The sequence below is a fragment of the Leptinotarsa decemlineata genome, unplaced genomic scaffold (assembly GCF_025532065.1).
Source record: "Leptinotarsa decemlineata unplaced genomic scaffold, Ldec_3_MD MMD2_tig00026314_RagTag_RagTag, whole genome shotgun sequence".
Classification (NCBI taxonomy): domain Eukaryota; kingdom Metazoa; phylum Arthropoda; class Insecta; order Coleoptera; family Chrysomelidae; genus Leptinotarsa; species Leptinotarsa decemlineata.
This window is the reverse complement of record NW_027412684.1, coordinates 16,859,394-16,878,856: the sequence shown is the minus strand read 5'-3', so window position 1 is coordinate 16,878,856 and position 19,463 is coordinate 16,859,394. Positions and strand designations below refer to the sequence as shown.

The window sequence follows — 19,463 nt, the reverse complement described above, 5'->3', positions numbered from 1 at the left end:
GGCGGGTACAATTTAGTTTTAAATGCGCATCAAAATCTCATCGTAGTTGGCACATACTAAATCGTATACTAAATAAGAAAACGATGCCTCAAAAAGAGGAAGAACGATGAACAGATACTTGTACTGCACTGTTTAGAACCTTTGGTGAAGTAATGAATATTACTGGAGTTTTTTCCCAGCACCAAACCGTTCATTTTTAACACCTCGACACGTGTTTCGATCACTAAGAGATCATCTTCAAGGGGAAGATTAATTTTAATCTTCGGTTTGGTGTTGGGATAAAACTCCAGGAATATTCACGATGAACAGGAATAGAAAATTCATCATTTATGTTCCTCATGATGAATGTCCTCCCCTCAAACTACACACATCGGAAAAGTCTAGGGATATTTTTAAAAATGGCAATAATTTTTTTTTAGATCGCTTTAGGGAAAAAAAGTTGACGGGTGATTATTAAACGAATGTAACTTACAACAAAATTTATTAAATGGTCAAAAATACTGAGTGCGCATATAAGCAAAACTAAAAAAAAATATGGCTCTTCTTTGGCACCCCGAAAAAAAATCATAATACAAAAAAAATTGGAATCAGTACAAAGTATGGCCTCCACGCTGGTTTATTACGGCCCTACATCTATCGTGCATCGACAAAATGAGATTGTCATTGTCTTGTTGAGGTATATTTGCCCATTCAGCGATTAAAAGCTCTCTCAATTGAAACGTTGTGTGAATGTTCCCCATATGCGGAGTAATTCTTCGTTGAAGCATGTCCCACACATGCTCGATGGGATTCAGGTCCGGTGATTGTGCTGGCCATGGCAATACATCAACTCCTTCGTTGGTGAGCCAGTCAGTTACTAGACGCGCGACATGTGGACGAGCATTATCGTGCATTAGGTGGAAGTTTTCACCAACAGTACCAGCAAACGGACGGACGATAGGTAGAAGAATGGTGTCGAGGTACTGTCGAGCTGACTGTACCACCTCTGTATGTGTGGACTTCCTGGACGTGTCTCAAACGTTCATTATTTCCAGGTCGTCTCCACAGTCTTACTCGACGAGAATCTGGATGAAATCCAAATCTGGATTCGTCTGTAAACAAAACTGTGGCCCAATCATTTGCATCCCAGTTTTGATGTTCTTGACACCACTCTAATCTTCTACCGCGATTGCCTCTCGACAAAGGTGGACATCTAAGTGGCCTTCTGTTGTGGAGATCTGCTTCATGCAGTCGATTTCTAACAGTATTACGACCAATGGTTACCTGGTGCGTCTGCTGCAACACGTTAACCAACTCAGGTGCTGTGATTGTCGGTTGTCTTCTTGCGGTTAAGACCAAAAATCGGTCTTGAACTGCAGTTGTAGCGCGTCCGCGCCCTGGATGTTGTTCGGCTGGACTGCCAGTTTCACGGAAACGCCGCCACAATCGACTGATAACACTTTGGGAGACCCCCAAACGAAGAGCTACATCATTTTGTCGCATGCCACCTTGAAGAAGCCCTACAGCTCTATTCATCTCAGCCAATGGTAAGTGATGGCGTTCCATGTTAAAGCACAATATTTCCAGTTTAATTGCTGAGCAAGAACTGCATAGAATGTACAAACTCGACACTTTCAGATTATTCATTTTAGCCGAAAACCTACAGTTTGTAAAAAACTTGATGAAAGATTAGTTACCGTTTTTGCAGGCTTTATTCAACCCATAGAAATCTACAGGGTGGTCGAGTGTACTAATTTAATCGAAATTAAACGACCTCATGCATTTATTTTTATGATATTTAGTATGTTATAAAAATATCCCTAGACTTTTCCGATGTGTGTATTTTATATCAAATTAAATATGCCAATATACATATATTGCAAATGGGTTGACTGAAACATTTCAGTCCAGAATATGATTAATTTACAATTTTATTTTTTATTATTTTTTAAAAACATTTCACTGGTTTGGTTAATAAACCATACCAAATTCCATACCAATGGAAAGTATGAAGCCTACAGCATATGTAGGAGCTTTCTAAACTCAGATTAGATTTTGCCCCCAATAGATGCGCGTTAGAAGACGGGAAAAGACTCAGTTAGGAAAATGATCTCGCAGTGTTTACATCGTTAGCGTTTCTATCCTATTTGCGCAAGTTGTGAAAATTCTCAAGTCTCCTCTTAGATTCGACAAGCTATACAACTCTAACTTGCACCGGTGTTTCAACCAGCGTGACCACATTTTATTTGAGAAATCTACCTACAGTGTCATTAAAAATCTATTGAAATCTACTGCAATATATTTGAAGTGCACCAACATAGTGAAAGTTTGAGTTTTCGACCACTAGGTGGGGCTTGTAAAGACATTTGAATAGCATGACTTAATCTAGAAGGCCTTGGTCTTCTTACGGGTATGGCAAATGAACGTGGTCTAGTACTTGGAATAGCAAGTTGCTTTCTTGTTGGTTATTTTGAACACTTGAACTATGTCAAGTATTAGATTTCAAGATTCAAAAACAGAAATGTTTCCATGTTTGAAATGAAACTTTAAATTCTTTGAAAGGTCCTTTCTTTATTCTGAGGTCGGATATATTCAGGAAACAGTATCAAGCGATCGAGAAATGTATGTTTTATGATCTGTATCCATTTTGTGTTCTGTGTATCAAAGCGGGCAGAACCTAGAAACATGTCATTTGCTGTAGATGTCGCCACTCACATTGAAATGATAATTCTATCGCCAAGGCGACTTATCCAAATCTACCGGTGAAAATTAATCCACTGCAATTTTACAATTTGTGTTGAAAATCTACCGAAAAAGTAGAAATCTACTGCATGTGGTCACCCTTGTTTCAACTTCTGAAGAAAGTACTTACTTGAGTTCCTGCGCAATCGCAGCGATCTGTTCGACGCGATCTTGGTGTGCGGCCAAATCGGATTCGAAGGCTTCGTGCTTCTTCTTGAGAGCTTTGAGCTCGTTGAGGCGACACTGCCTGAAGTCTTGGCTTTGGAGCATTTCTTCCTTGCCGCGAGTCCAGTCTTCGTGGGCGTCGGCCTTGTGTTTGAACTTCTGCGCCAGATGTTCCAGACGTTCCAGGCGCATCATTTCGGAGAGCAGCCATTCTTCGAACGATTTTTCAGCGTTTTCCAAACCTTTCCAGGCGTTCGCGATGTCCTGGAAAATGAATGTGAATATTTTGAGGATGAATTTCATTGATGACACGAAAGAGAAACGAAAGATGGGTTTCTTTGGGAGATACGTTTCTTTATCAGTCAATTGAGAAATGTGTCAATTGGGTAACATTGTAAAGGTATGAGTTTTGAAAAAAAATACTGGAAATGAATGTGAAAATTGGCCCTATTTTTTGAACAGGCCGTGTACAGGGTGATTCAAAAGTACTTTGACAAACTTCAGGAGGTGATTCTTCACAATATTCTAATATGAATTGTCCAAATAAATAAATGTCCGGAAACGCTTCGTTTTCAAGATACAGGATGTTGAAGTTTTATTTTTATTTTCGTTTTTTTCAAATAACTTTTGAAATACTGAACTTAATTAAACGAAACTTGGTAATAGGAGGTTTTTGAGGTGTCGAATTCGAACCTGATGTTCTTATTGCTCTCACTCGTAGGGAGCGCCACCTACACGTCTTTTTCTTTTTTAAAGATTCATAACTTTTTTGGGCGTACTTCTAGCACATTTTTCAGTAAAAAAATCGATTCCTCTATCATATCTACGTAAATAAGCTACCCTTGTTACTAGTCGCTGTAAGCAACCGTTTTCTAAATATTTGGACTTGAAAACTTCAAGTCGATTATTTGACAATCGATGCATGTTGAAGTTATTACGAATATTTTGCATTTTTCACAAGAATGATTTGGAAATAAATTTGACGTTTGTGAGTAGTTTTGGTAATTACATATTTTGTGACAGTTAGACGTTTTGTTTAAGTTTCCGTAAGTAGAAGTAGAAAACACTTATTTTGAAAAAACGGATTATTTAAACAATAATGCTCATTTAGCCGATATGTATTTCGTTTATGGCCTTGCGAATGGCAATGCGCGCGAAGCAAGACGTATTTACCAGGAGCAATTTCCTAATCGAGTACTGCCTTCAGCTCCAACATTTGCTAGTCTCCACCGTCGTTTGGCAGAAACAGGTAGCTTTAAGAGGGCAGCTGATATTATTGGAAGATCACGACCAGTCCGATCCCCAGAATTGGAAGAAGCTGTTATGAACGCTCTCGAGGAGAATCCAGAAACAAGCACAAGAGTAATTGCTGAAGCTGTCAATTCTACTCAGTCCACAGTTTGGAGAATTATCCACGATCAACAGTGTTATCCATAACATATTCAAAGGGTACAAGCTCTTTTGCCACGAGACTTTCCCCAACGCATTACTATGTGTCAATGGTTTTTGAGAAAATTAGCTTGAAATCCTCAATATTTAAGATATGTACTCTTCACGGACGAGGCAAACTTTTCCCGAAATGCTATCACAAACTTTCATAACAACCATGTTTGTGCTCTCGAAAATCCGCACGCAGTTAGTGAAAGGCATTATCAGTATCAATTTTCTGTAAATGTATGGGCGGCAATAATTGATAATTACTTGATAGGCCCTTTCTTTCTTCCGCTCCGACTGAATGGCGCAACTTACATACACTTTTTAGAAAATGAATTGCCGGGACTACTTCAGAATGTACCATTAGAAATTCGTATCCGCATGTGGTTTATGCATGATGGGGCTCCGGCCCATTTTAGCGTTGTATCCAGGGAATTCCTTAGCACAGTCTATTCAAATCGATGGATCGGTAGGGGTGTAGAAGAACCTAACCAGGCGTGGTTAAGTTCTTCTACAGATCTAAACTCGATAGATTTTTATTTTTGGGGACATTTGAAGTCACTAGTTTATAAGACTCCAGTAGTAAACGAGGAAGATCTAAGAAACCGAATAGTAGACGCCTGTGAAACAATAAGAAACACACCAATAATTTTTTAGCAGGTACGAGATTCAATGACTAGACGACTGACTGCCTGTATCTTCGCTGAAGGTGGACACTTCCAACAATTTATTTGAATACAATTTAGTTTCGTTTATTTTAGTTTATTCTACATATTCCAAATTTCCTGAAATGAAATGTTGACATTTCTTGGAAATTTTATTAAAACAAATACTGATTATGCACCCTTGATACAAAAATAACTATTAAGATTAAGGATATCATAAAGGAACATACTCAACAGTAATGACCTCTTCAAACGAGTAAAACGTCAGATTCATTTCCATAGCCTTCTTGTGAAAAAAGCAAAATATTCGTAATAACTTCAACATGCATCGATTATCAAATAATCGACTTGAAGTTTTCAAGTCCAAATATTTATAAAACGGTTGCTTACAGCGAGTAGTAACAAGGGTAGCTTATTTACGTAGATAAGATAGAGAAATCGATTTTTTTACGGAAAAATGTGCTAGAAGTACGCCCAAAAAATTATGAATCTTTAAAAAAAAAGACGTGTAGGTGGCGCCCCCTACGAGTAAGAGCAATAAGAACATCAGGTTCGAATTCGACACCTCAAAAACCTCCTATTACCAAGTTTCGTTTAATTAAGTTCAGTATTTCAAAAGTTATTTGAAAAAAACGAAAATAAAAATAAAACTTCAACATCCTGTATCTTGAAAACGAAGCGTTTCCGAACATTTATTTAGTTGGACAATTCATATTAGAATATTGTGAGGAATCACCTCCTGAAGTTTGAATCACCCTTTATATCCAATGACAACAATGACATTACAATTGACATTATATTTTTTGAAGAACACTGAGACGTTATACTAAATTTTAGATATTTAAATCAATCGAAGTTATGTTTATGCAATAATTTATCATTTCAAAAGATCTTCTGTCTTTTTAAGTCTCAGCAGTAGTTATAGTCTATCCATTCCCAACTGGAAAGGCAATAAAAATAAGAGCACTACGAGGGGTGTTCATAATCACTGCCCGGCAAATGGGAAATGTATTATATACTACCAGTGCTTTTATGTTCAAAGCGTCCCTGGTCCAGTCATAAACATTTCTTGGCTGTGGCCCCTAGTCGCCCAGATAGTTAGTAAACGTGCTATCAAATGTAGTTGAGGAATAAAGGTTCGGCTATCTGGACTGGCTGAATACTAATTTTTTGTCCGTTTCACAATATTTCTTTATCAGAGCCGTGTGTTCGTGGGGTTAGGTGAGGTAGTGAGTGGTTTTGCAAACCGATTTTTGAAAACTTTTTCTGGAGATCAATTACCCTAACACCAAACTGATATTTTTGCACTCGACGCGCGTTTCGCTAACAAGGCTAGCATCTTCAGGAGAAGCAAATTGATACTGAATCTAAAGACAAGGGTTAGCTGTTTATATACCTAAAGTTTTTTGGTCCGATGAGGACTTTGTTTGTTAAATGATGATTATCCTAATTGATTTTTCGGTAATTAACTAGTGGAACCACTACCTGCAAATTAATTTGTCAACAATAGATTAAAAAGCGGACAAAAAAACTTTAGGTATGTAAACAGCTAACCCTTGTCTTTAGATTCAGTATCAATTTGCTTCTCCTGAAGATGCTAACCTTGTAAGCAAAAGCGCGTCGAGTGGTGTTAGGGTAATTGATCTCTAGACCTATGTCGAGGCGGGAATTCCTTCTCTGTGCTGTTTCAATTGGTATTGGAAATACTATACTAGTAATGCTTTTATTCATTAATTAAGAGGTTCCTATTTATATTTGAGGGAAAAGACATACACTGCTCTAATAGCGTTTTAATTACTTACTAGCTGTCCTACAGGAAGCATTCAGATTTTGGGAAATACGTGAAAAAGAGTAGATAGAAGTTTTAACGAACGATCTCAAAGGAAAGAATGAGAACATAATGAATTACTATGGAGAAACTAATGGACCAACGAATATAATATAAAATATACAGTATTCTGACTTCCGTTTTTTATGTTAGCATTTGGGACATTGTAACTTTGGTATTCCTTTGAAAAATGAAAAAAAAAAAATGATATAATAAACTTACCGACACCATTTTACCTTCGGTGGGCATATAAGCCGGTCTGTTGGACAATCTCAGTTTGGTCTGAAGAGTGTTGAAATTCGTCTCCAGTTTTGCTTTCTGTTCCACGCGTGGAGGCTTGTGTTTGCGCCTGTAAGTTCGGTACTCTTCCAATTTCTTCTGAACGCCCGCTAGGGAGTTGTCGGTTTGGCGCGACCCTAACCATGGCATGGTACGACGGATCCATTCCAGTAGCTATATTGGACAATAATTGAATCAATCGCGAATATCCAAGACTTTTCTTCGAAAAAGATTTGAATACAATTAATGGATGTACTTGAATAGAAATTTCCTATGAATGAAGTAGAGAGATTACTTCTGAATTTGGTCCTTAGAGCCAGATATTGGTCCTTCGAGCCGGATATTCAAGAAAACTTTTACTCAGAATATACAGTACAACAAATTTTACCGTATATCATCTAGGTACTTTTCCAACATGAAAATGTATTAGAAAATCATTGTTTCTTTGTTTTTCTTTTCAATCAATATCCACAGTTCGATGTCCGTATCTGCTAATAATAAAAAGAGAAAATTTCATCAACAATAATGAAGCCGGTAAAATCAATAGGTGAGACAGTAAGTATACTCCATTTAGGAATTGAGAAAATTTCCATATGGTCAATGACTTTTCATAAAAATGACATGATTAACAGAGAAATAAATTAAAGATATGATTGAAGTTTGCAAACAAGAAAAGTAAATTCATAGTTTCATAGAACGTCACTTACATCGCTTGCCAAACGTTCGTATTCTTCCATCAGGCGTTCATTTTCTTGGTTGACCTTGAGCACCTTGCAGATTCTGTTGGCTGCAGTTTCGGCCTAGACATGAATCGTGTTGAAAATTTTATTCGTTTATCAAAAATACGTCACTTGAACCTGTTAAATTGTCAATTCCGAAATTATCATGTTTGTATATTTATACATTTCCATCGAAAAACGTATATGCAATTCCGTTTCTTCCTGTATGAGAATAACAAAGAATCTTTTATGAAATTTCTAGATCTTGGGAAATGTATCAGTAAATTGTTTCATGTTGACACTTGACAATAAGAGTATGGGCATTAATACAATTTTGCAAGATTGTGACCAAAATTGTCCTCTTATCGAATGGGTCGTTTAGTCAGTGGAATGAAAAAATTATGAATTTTATGATGGCTTTCACCCTTTGCTCAATGTCAGAGGTTCGCCTGTCAATCTCTTGTCGCATGCTTCTATGTAGTTTGGACATAGGAACTTTCTGGTATTCATGACGAAGGGTCCTAACACAAGCCCATATCTATCAACCATAGTAGCATTTAATGAAAAGACCACGTGGAAGGTTGAATAGAAACAATCTACCAAAAGTCATGGAATCTGAAACAAGCTACGAAGTTTTGGCTATATTCAATGGTTATTTACCCGATGGCAAAATATGCATCTTTGATTTGGTGGCCGCAAATGAAACAAAATGAACCACGGGAACAATCCATATCCCAAGGAAGTGGAAACATGGTGTCTCCAACATATTCCTCAGTGGACTTGGAATGGATATCCTTTGGTGAATATCATATGGACATCCATGAAATAACCAAAAATGTATACATATAAACAGAAAGCTGAAGAGCTGCTTTGAATTTATTGTGTTTCTCATCTGGAGTTTACCATTATTTCAATCTTGAAAATGAAGATGAATAAGAAACAGATTCCATTGTATAACCGCATCTAGAATGGAGGTCCTTCAGATATCAATCGAATGTTCCTTCAGGTATAAGCAACACAAATCTGTGGCTGGCTTGCGAAGTTGGTAACTAGTGACGCTTTTAAGGAAGACCTGCCTCCATGGCAGCAGATACTAACTGCATCCACCAATCAGGAGAAGCTCTGCTGATCCTCTCAAACAACCTGAGAGCATCGACGCCAAAATGTGCGGCTCTAAAATCACACCTATGAACTATCTTCCAGGATATTCTCTACAGCAACATGATGGTGCACTGAATTCCAATTGACTGGCCGATATCGAGGTTGCCGACTATTAAAGGTACATATAAAGGCATTTATATGTCAAACATGCCTGTTTATATACTGGATTTAGCTGAGCAGAGATTTTCTGCCATTAGTTTGGCTGAATTATCGTTTGAGCGTAAGCATTCGCTGACCTGCTCACAGGAAGTTAATTTCTTCTACTGATGCATTTTGTTCCTCTAAAGCACAAGCATTTGGTGCGAGGCATATTCGTAAGATATCCTGGTCATGGAATCAGGTACTGATTAATACGACAGGCGCGGATCAAATCAGAAATAGGTCAATTAGGAATACAAACAGTACTGGCAATGTTCATTTGGGAAAAGAACTGTGAGTCTGTTTCGACAAATAATTACAGGGTTATCACTAGACAACGTCTATTCAGAAGATACCTGAATAAAATAGGGCAGTATAACACAGATCTTAGCTGCGGGCAATGCAGCACAGGAAAACAGACATTAGAGGATACAAGATTATTGGAATGGGCGTTATGAGGCTTTATTTTTTCCGTTAATTCCGAAGAAATGGACAATTTGATGTCGGGATCGAAATTAACTGATATCTAATGATATGAATGTCATTACTTTCTGGATAAACTTGACAGTAGTTTTGCCAATTGTCTTAATTTTTTGGTTCATTTTTACATCCAGCAACTAAACCACTCAGTTTTCTACAAGCTGTCAATGATGTCAAGGAAATTATTGATAATAATCATTTCTTACAAATGACGTAGGCAATACAGGGTGTAATGTGAGTACGGTGAAATATTCAAGTAACGTATTCCTGAGACAATTTTGATATGAAAAAGTCTATACAAACTTGTGTCCGGAAATGCTTCGTTTGGGAGATGCAGGGTGTTGAATTTGAATTTTCTGTTCGTTTTTTTAAAATAACTTTTGCAAAAAATAAGTTATTTGCACGAAATCTGGTATCAGGGTTTTTTTGACGTGGGAAATCATAATTTCGTATCAATTTTCATGTAACATCTAGAGGGCGCTGTGTACGCTGTCATTTATTTCAAATTCCCCTAACTTTTTCAACAGCAAACTTTGGGTACTTTTCATGAAAAAACCTAATTTTCACACCTTTTCCAAGTAAAAAAGGTAAACTTCCTCTTCAAGATGTTTATAATTGTCTATATCGATGCATATTATTCAGCTTCTAGTGCGCCAAGTGAAGTTACTGAGAACATTACAAAAACTAAGTATGTGGTGGATCTCGTCAACATAAACAACGGTTTCCTATAAAATGTTTGATGAAAATAACTAAAATTGCAAAAAACTTATGACAAAAACCAACCATGCTTTGAAACATACAACAATTTGATAATTTTTAGATAAACATTTAATAGAAAAAAGTTGTTCATTTTGACGAGATCCACCACATACAGCTCCCTCTAGATTTTACATGAAAATTAATACGAAATTATTATTTCCCACGTCAAAAAAACCCCGGGCACCAAATTTCGTGCATATAACTTATTTTGTGCAAAAATTGATTTTAAAAAAGAACAAAAGAATTTAATTTCAACACCCTGTATCTCCGAAACGGACACAAGTTCATATAGACTTTTTTCTTAAAATTGTCTCAAGAATACGCTACTTGAATATTTCAACGTACTTATGTTACACCCTGTGTATTCGACAGACCTATTTTCAAATTATGCAAACCGAAAATAACTTGAGATGGAAAGCGCGGAAACAGATACCTACATATTGTAAAATATAACAAATTCAGTGACGTATTTTCAACGTTACAGTGCTATAAAAGTTATGAAATCCAAGCTGGTTAATAGTATTAAATCAAATTAAAAAAAAAAAAAAAGAATTACCTTCTGGGCGCCGGAAAATCGATGATAGTAGGACGACACGTACGTCATGACTGCTCTTTCGTCCGGCATTGCCGTGTTTTGTAAGTCTGCATGCAAAAAAAAACACACACGTCAACATAACTTACGGAACAACATTCAAAGGGAAGTTAGGGGTCCATGACGAAAAATAAAAACAAAAAAATTATTTGCGTTGTCAATCCTGCGGATGAGTAGGGATAAAACGGTTAGAGTAGCTGTCAAAAAAATCATAGAAGCGGTTGTGTTAGTTTTTTGACACTTTCGTACAATCGATACCTGTTGGGCCCCCTGGAAAGCGTGGTAATAACATGACACGTAAGTCATTATTGCACGCTCATCGGGTTTAGGAGTGTTGATCAAATCTGCAAGTGATAAAAAAAACTATAGGTGAGTTTTGACGCGACAAATAAGTATTGCATTCAAAATGCCCAAATTAATGATGGGAAACAGCATTTAAAATCTGTTTTTTCGTTAACCAGCTGTCGCACCCCTACGAACGACAACCCTCAGACGTCGAATTTGTTTTGATAAATCTTTTTGCATCACCCACCAATCAACAATATCAAAAAAGACATCTGAACACCTACTTTCACATACATATTGTAAAGTTGTTGTATCTTCAGCCTTAACACAATGTACATTAAAATATGTTGAAAAGATAACATAAAAAACGTTTCAGAAACCCATTATAAATTTTCAAGTTGACTCAAAAATATTTATTTATTTATTTATTCAACGGCAAAGCCAATTTACAAAAACATATTTATCAAAGTGTGAAGAACTACAAAGTATTTTTAAATGCTCTTGCACATTGTAATGTCTACATTACAATTTGCAATTCCACAAAACATTTAGCGATGTGTAAAATACAAAATATTAATAAATCCTTATGTCTAGTGACTACATTACTGAAAGATGAAACAATTCTGGTACTTACAAGGAAAAAGGTGTAACAAATCTGGTACTGACAAAGAAAATGGTAAGGTAAAGAAAAGCTTCGAAAACGCTATAGTCTTTTCAATTGATTTTTAAAGACCTGAAGTGATACATTAAAAAGATCTAAGTTATTATTATACTGATTTCCCAGCTTCAGAACACGAGGAATCGGATTGTTCAAAGCACTATTGGTATGGAAAAAATGTATATGAAAAATGTCAGGATTTCTCGTATCTTTCTGTTTGATATAAAACGTTATTAGTTGAAGTAGTTCTGGGCAGTTTATCTCACTATTTATTAATTTGAAGAGGAAAGTCAAGTTCATAGAATTTCTCCTATTTTCCAATGATTTTATATTCAACTTGCTTGAAAGTTGACTATACTCATATTCATTTCATTGAATACCAAAATGAAAAGCAAATTTCCTGTAGAATTTCTTTTGAACTCTCTCAATCAAATCGATATTTACATTATAGTATGGGTCCCATGAAACCAAACAATATTCAAGAATGGATCTTACGAAAGCACAATATAAAATCTTTTTTGTTTCAATTGAATAATCATTGAGAATTCTCAACACAAAACCTAGCATTTTGAGACTTTTTGCCACAATTTCTGATACTTGAAGATTAAAATTTATTTCGCTATCAAATTTAACTCCCAGATCGCGAATAAATGTTTCTCTTTCAATTTTAGCGAACGTAATGACTTGACACTTATCGATGTTTACCTCTAACAAATTATTTCTATACCACAAGGAAAAAGCTTCCAGATCTTTTTGAATTAATTCAGCATCTTCCCGGCAAGTAATTGCACGATAAAGTTTGAGATCATCCGCAAACATAAGAAATTCTGAATATTCGAAAACAAAATCTATGTCCGATACAAACAAGTTGAACAGAAGTGGGCCCATATGGGATCCCTGCGGTACTCCTGTTGGAACCTGAATGGGCGTAGAAATCGCCCATTTTCTGATATTTTGCATAACGTTTATAAATGTTCAAAAAAAATTCTTTCAAATCTTAGGCGATATACATTCGCTTACAAAACAATTTACAATTTTTTTTACAGATTGCTTTGTGTTTTTCCACTAAAGCACTGCAAATGTTATTGATTTTTCAAAAAAAGCACCTGAAATGAATTGTTTCAAAATGAATTTGTTTCAATAAATTCTTGATTAATAATTTTTCTTGACTTGTAATTAATTTTGTATCAAAATATATGTTTTAAATATTCACATCATATTCAAAAAGCCATTACTTCAGGAGATTTAAGCAGCGTAAAATAAAAAAATAATAAGTATCTTTCGAAATTAAATTCAAATTTATCGAAATACTATTAAATTAGCGATTTTGTTTATAGATTTGAGGCAAATAACCTCTGGGGAAATTAAAATGTTTCCTTTACTTTTGATGAGTGCAAATGGAGAATTTCTCTTTCTCTCTCTCTCTCTCTCTCTCTCTCTCTCTCTGTATCTCTGGCTCTGCACTGATATGAACCTGAAGATAATGTATCAAATAATATATCATATTTTTCAGGAGAGAATCTTGTTTGATTATTTGTCGCTATATAGTGGTGAAAATTACGGGGACTGTTCAAAAATTAACGTGAAGGTTAAAATTTCGCAAACTACGAACAATTAATTGACATTTTTAATTTTTTTATGTTAGTACACTCGTATCGAACATATGTTCACAGTTTCAGCTGTATGTTGGTGAGAAGCAAAGAAGACTGTAATCATGCCTCAGCCACCGTATTCACCAGATTTGGGCCACTGCGACTTTTTTCTGTATTATACCTGAGGGGGACTATTTTTGAGAAAAGTGAAAATGCACCTGATTTTATGAACATACAGTGTATTCATGTTAGACTGTAGTGATTATTCAACCATTTAGACACAAATTCTACTTCCAAAACCATATTTTTCTTTATCAGAGCTGTTATTTAGCAATGAGAGCCACCACCATGATTACTGGTTTGCTTGATAAGTTTTGCTCAAAAATATATAACAAAGTTTGACTTCGAAAAAATGTAAATTCATCTGACAAAAATATTTAGATCGAGTGAGATTCGTAAAAATTATTTCCTAAATCATTTTCAGTTGAAATCATCAATATAAGAATCAAAGTAAATCATTCATATGTTGATTTCATGGCTTTTTATTGTTCTCAACTATATCGCTTTTCGGAAGAAGTGTTTTACCGCTAAAAATTCTGTTTTGGCGGTTTAACCTTAATTTTGCAGGAACAGATCATACCAAAACCTCTAAGCAATTATTTATGTACATGGATGTAGTTCAATTATCGCGTTGCCAATAAATTAAAGATCATGAAAAATATACTTCTGATCTCGTAGTTAGTATCAAGTTTCCCTAATAAGGCCACAACAACCATTAGACAAACTGAAAAAGCGTTTATATTTTCTAGAGCGCAGTTACTAATTAGGAATTTGTTGTTAAGTTGTTTGACGTCATTTCAACGTTGATACAAATAGTGGAATGTTTTACTTATCGCACAACATGGTTAGCCGGTTCTACACACTGAAGTGCATATGACTTCAAAGAAAAGTACAATACCGTTTCAAATATTAGACAATGAGAATCCATAATAAGGGGTTTACTCATGGGAAAAGTTCATTTGGGATTTACAATTTCAGTCTATATCAAACATTCGCTGCAAAGCCGAACCACAAGTGCATCGATATATATTAATATCGTTATAGTCGACAACATACTGCACTGAAAAAAAATGTATTCTCTGAACGTCAAGTGCCAGTGAAGTCTTCTTTCATTAAGGTTTTGCTGCAAACAAGCAAAATTTCAATGGTGTTAAATCGGGTGAACGGGGTGGCCAATAATACTTCCGGTGTCATCTCATAACCTCGTCCCTCAAAAATTAAATTGATGCACTGCTTCAGTGCAACATTTTTGTGTATTGGTGAGTTATTCAGCTGGAACTTGATGTTGAATTTTGTCTGGTATTCATGTCCATGTTATGCAAAATCTCACTAATATCATTAGCTGAAAAATTTCGGGTAACCCCCAACTGTCAAATTTTCCCTAAGAATTGAACCAAACGGAGATTTATTACTGGGGATTATAGAATCAATCTCCTACTTCTTGGGAGATTCAACCAGGTTAAACATATAGACACGTCTTGAGCGAAACACGTGTTACGTTTTTGTAAAACTTCGTCTGTTGCTTCCTCATCTCTAATAATGTCTTCAGTAATTGAAACAAACCCGGAAAGTAGCTTTGATACGAGGGTTGCCTTTTATATTTCGGGATTAGAGAACAAAAACAAATATTAATCATCGAAAATCACTATATTGTTTTTCAAAATATTCCCCATGAAGATCTATACACTTTTGCATGCGTTTGAACAAATTGTCGAAGCACTTTTGCCACTCTGATTGGGGTATCTCTAAAACATGCATTCTGAATGCAGCAACAGCTTCTTCAGGTGTCGAAAAACGTTGACCTCTCAGTTTGCTTTTTACGTGAGGGAATAAAAAGAAGTCATTCGGTGCCAAGTCAGGACTATACGGCGGATGACTCATCAAATCGATGTTTTGGGTGCTCAAAAATTCAGTTGTTTGAGCCGATGTGTGAGAGCTAGCATTGTCGTGGGGGAGAGTGATCCGTCTTCGACGGTTGGTTTTCCTGATTTCTTGAAAGACAACTGACAAACAAATGGTTTTGTACCACTCAGAATTGACTGTTCTGCGTTGTTTTAGTGGTACGGTTACGACATGTCCAGTTTTTCCGAAAAAACAGGCGACCATTTGCTTGGAAGTGCTTCGTGCGCGAAAAACTTTTGTTGAATTTGGCTCATCTTGAAATACCCATACAGTCGACTGCTGTTAGTTTACTTTCAGGCTCATACGCGTAAATTCACGATTCATCACCTGTCACGATGTCATAGATGTGTTTCGAAGCACCGCGACCTTATTTTTTAAGCATTTTCTTCGACCAATCGACACGATCCTTTTTTTGAGCGACTGACAAATTGTGTGGGATCCAACGCGAACAATTTTTTTTGACAGTCAAATGATTATGCAATATTGAATGTATGCTGGTCCCACTAAAGCCCAAGGTTGTCGCAATCCCACGATAGTTCACATGACGATCTTGCAATATCAGTTCGCGCACAGCATCTATGGTTTTTCGAACAACAACTGATTTCGGACCACCTTCACGAAATTCGTTTCGGAGTACGACCACGATTGAATTCAACATACCATCGATAAACACTGATCCTTGATAGAGCTTCATCGCCAAAAATTGAATTGAGTTCATCCATGCACTGTTGCTGAGTTAATCCACGTCAAAAGTTGTAAAAAATAATCGCACGAAACTGTTCACGATTTAATTCCATTTTTGGGCCGAGATGAATCTTTTACTCTCCAATCCCAAAGTTAAATTTTTTGGTAGTCTGTTCGCGAATAAATATGTTTATGTCTTCAATGGTATCACTGTGGATAAGACCAAAAAAGATTAGAAACGTGTCTATAGAAACGCGTGATGATGAGTTTTTCTATCAGTGCTTATTCATGTTTTAAAAACGAAACGCAACTCTCTCGAAAACATGTTTACTAAGTACCATTCATTGGCAGTAACAATGTTTACTAATCGCGGTGTTGATCGGTAAATCACCTCTCATGGTTAGACATTCTTGTTTATTTTACCTCAAAATCCCAAAAAATCTATATCGTGATGACACCATCCAACAGCGTAATTTCAAACCTAATGAAAACACATTTCCTACAAGTATAGCGCTGTCTCTCGACTCGCGTTTCGCTAAACATTCTATCATCATCAGGAAACACAGCCAGATGAAGCATGAGAACCATTAATCAAGTTCCTACTATTAGTTAGTGCAGGAGTCTCCAAACTACGGCCCGCGGGCCAAATCCGTCCCGTCAGTGTCATCAATCCGGCCCGCGACAGCCAATGATTTACTGTCATCAATCTTGGCCTCGACAGCCAATGATTACCTAATTGTTGTTACTATTGCTGTGATAAGTTGAAGAAGAAAACAGAGAATGATAATTACTCGGTTTTATTGACTTGCAAGGTAAAACTTAACGACAGAAATGATGACAAAGAAAACTTACCTTAAGTATCTAAGTTTAAGCATATTAATAACTAACAAATAATTGCAATGAATCACAGTAAAACAATAACACTAATGAGATTTATGTAATTGTGATTTTCCACCGACAATACTTTGTAGTTGTGGATCAATTTTACTTGTACCAATTATCAAAATAGATTTAAGATGCTCATCGGTTAATTGAGATCTGTAAACATTCTTTGTGTACTTCATTTTGGAAAACGTTTTCTCACACAAGTAAGTAGTACCAAAAACAGAAAACAACCCACGAGCAAATTTATGCAAATTATCAAATTGTTCCAGTGGAAGACTCTTATAAAATTCCAACAAAGATGAATTTTTATATTTGTTCTTAAGCATATCACTGCACCGTAAATCAATAATTTCCATTTGGACTTCCGGAGCCAGGGTTTCAATGTCAGAATCAAAAAGATTTTGAAAAAGCTTAATTTCATTCGCAATGACATCAAAATCTGAAAAACGAGTATCAAAATTTATCTTCAAAGCACTCAAAGTTTCGATTGCAAAGTTGACGGGAAATTCAGTCTCTGTAGTGTGGCTGAATATTTCACATGTTTCACAATGTGTGAAACATTTTTTACGTAATTGCGATTGAAATAGTATTATTTTCTGCCTGAAGGATTTGATATTGGTGTATAAATCAGGGAGAAGCTGATTTTCTCCTTGCAATCTCAAATTCAGTTCGTTCATATGATTTGTCAAATCGACATAGAAGGCTAACTTCCACATCCATTCACTATTTTCTAAATTGGCAAAAGGGCGCTGCTTCTCATTTAAAAAAATTTCGATCTCTGCTCGAAGTTCAAAAAAGCGCTTAAGGACTTTTCCGCAACTAAGCCAGCGTACGGCAGTAAGATATGGTAAATCATTTTCTCCAATCTGCTGAATGAACTCGCGGATTTGTCGGTGATTCAGCCCAGTGGATCTGATGAAGTTAACAACTGATATGACTGGTTTTAGAACTTCAGACATATCCAAACATTTTCCGCCCAAAGACTGTTGATGAATGATACAATGCAAGACTAATGGTTTTGAACCACCATCATTTTCTACAGCCTTTAACACAAGTGCAACCACTCCTTTATTTTTACCATACATATTTTTGCCTCCATCAGTTGTTATAGGTTTCAAATTTCTGCATAGAAGGTTCTTTTTATTAATGGCATTTTCAACTCCATTAAAAATATCTGTCCCAGTTGTCGTGCCGTGAATACTAACAATATCAAGAAGTTCTTCATACACTTCATAGCTTTTATCTACTCCGCGAATAAAAATCAACACCTGAGCAGTATCACATCCGTTGACGCATCCAATGCTAGAGAAAACCACTCATGATGTCCATTTTTGTCAGACAGTTGAGATGATATATTTTCTGCGATGTCTTGCACCCTCCGAGCCACGGTGTTTGCTGACAAACTGACACTTTTAAATAAATTTACCTTCTCGGGGCATATTTCTTCGGCTACTGCAATCAAGCATTCTTTTTCTCCATCGGTGAATGGTTTGCCACCTTTTCCGAAAGCTGGAGCGAGTTGCAGACTCTTGTTCAGTATTCGCTTTGGTAAACAAAGATTGCTGCGATTTGAGTCCGCGTTTCCAAGCTTCAAATTTTTCCTTCCGCAAACTTCCTGTATACTTGGAGAGTAACTTTGAAGATGTTTCGATTCATAGTGTCGTTTAATGTTATAGTCTTTGAGAACAGCTATGGTTTCATTACAAATTAAACATAGTGCCGTATTACTAGACTCAATCACAAAATACTGAAAGTTCCATTTTTCTTTGAACGTTCTGCATTCACTGTCGATTTTTCGCTTCTTTTCCATACTAACAAATCACACATAAAAACAATAAGTCAAATCAAAATACTTTTATTGACGGGTGTTACTTTATTTCACAATAGACAGTTTCGCTTCCTTCGCCTTTCCTACGCAGACTAACTCGCAGTTGCGCCGCTAGCCTTTTTATATGCAATTATTACTGCCATCTCGAGGTGATCGGAATACACTAGCTAGAACCAGAACTTTCTCGAACCAACGCGGTAATTCCAAATATTTAATTACGCCTAATGCCACCTAGCTGAAAAAGATAGTACATAGTACCACTACTCGCCACTAGATGTCGTTAAGTGTCACAATACACAATAACAATTGCAATGCAAAAAGAGCGTAAGTTTGCTTAGGTCACACACTTTGCGACTATCCTAGTCTAGAAATATAGTTAAGGGCAGAAATTGGCCCTTGGAACAAACTGAAAAAATCATTCTGGTCCGAAGGCTTCAAAGTTTGGAGACCCCTGAGTTAGTGCGTTAGTTTGTTATTATTTCACAATTTATCGCTGAATCTCATTCCACATTTTGAGATTTCCAAAGTTTCCAATGCGTCTAAAAGCATGTTAATTATTACCAATTTCAATATTTTCCATTCATCATGTGGTCGTTCTCTAAGGCATGTTAAACGACACTAGACTTAT

General features: G+C 36.2%; 1 protein-coding gene across 4 annotated transcripts in view; it reads right to left on the bottom strand.

Annotated features, from left to right (window-relative positions):
- Positions 1-19,463, bottom strand: part of Actn (alpha actinin) — a 100,082-nt gene that overhangs the window by 18,122 nt on the left and 62,497 nt on the right. For 2 of the 4 annotated variants that reach the window (XM_023156231.2, XM_074181704.1), the window contains exons 4-7: positions 11,200-11,285; positions 7,800-7,892; positions 7,036-7,266; positions 2,852-3,150 (exon numbers count right to left, since the gene is read on the bottom strand). In XM_023156231.2, the coding sequence (XP_023011999.1) occupies positions 2,852-3,150; positions 7,036-7,266; positions 7,800-7,892; positions 11,200-11,285 (709 nt within the window). Of the gene's footprint in view, positions 1-2,851; positions 3,151-7,035; positions 7,267-7,799; positions 7,893-10,905; positions 10,992-11,180; positions 11,286-19,463 lie in introns of all 4 variants that reach the window. The other 2 variants (XM_023156233.2, XM_023156232.2) reach the window with 2 other exon arrangements.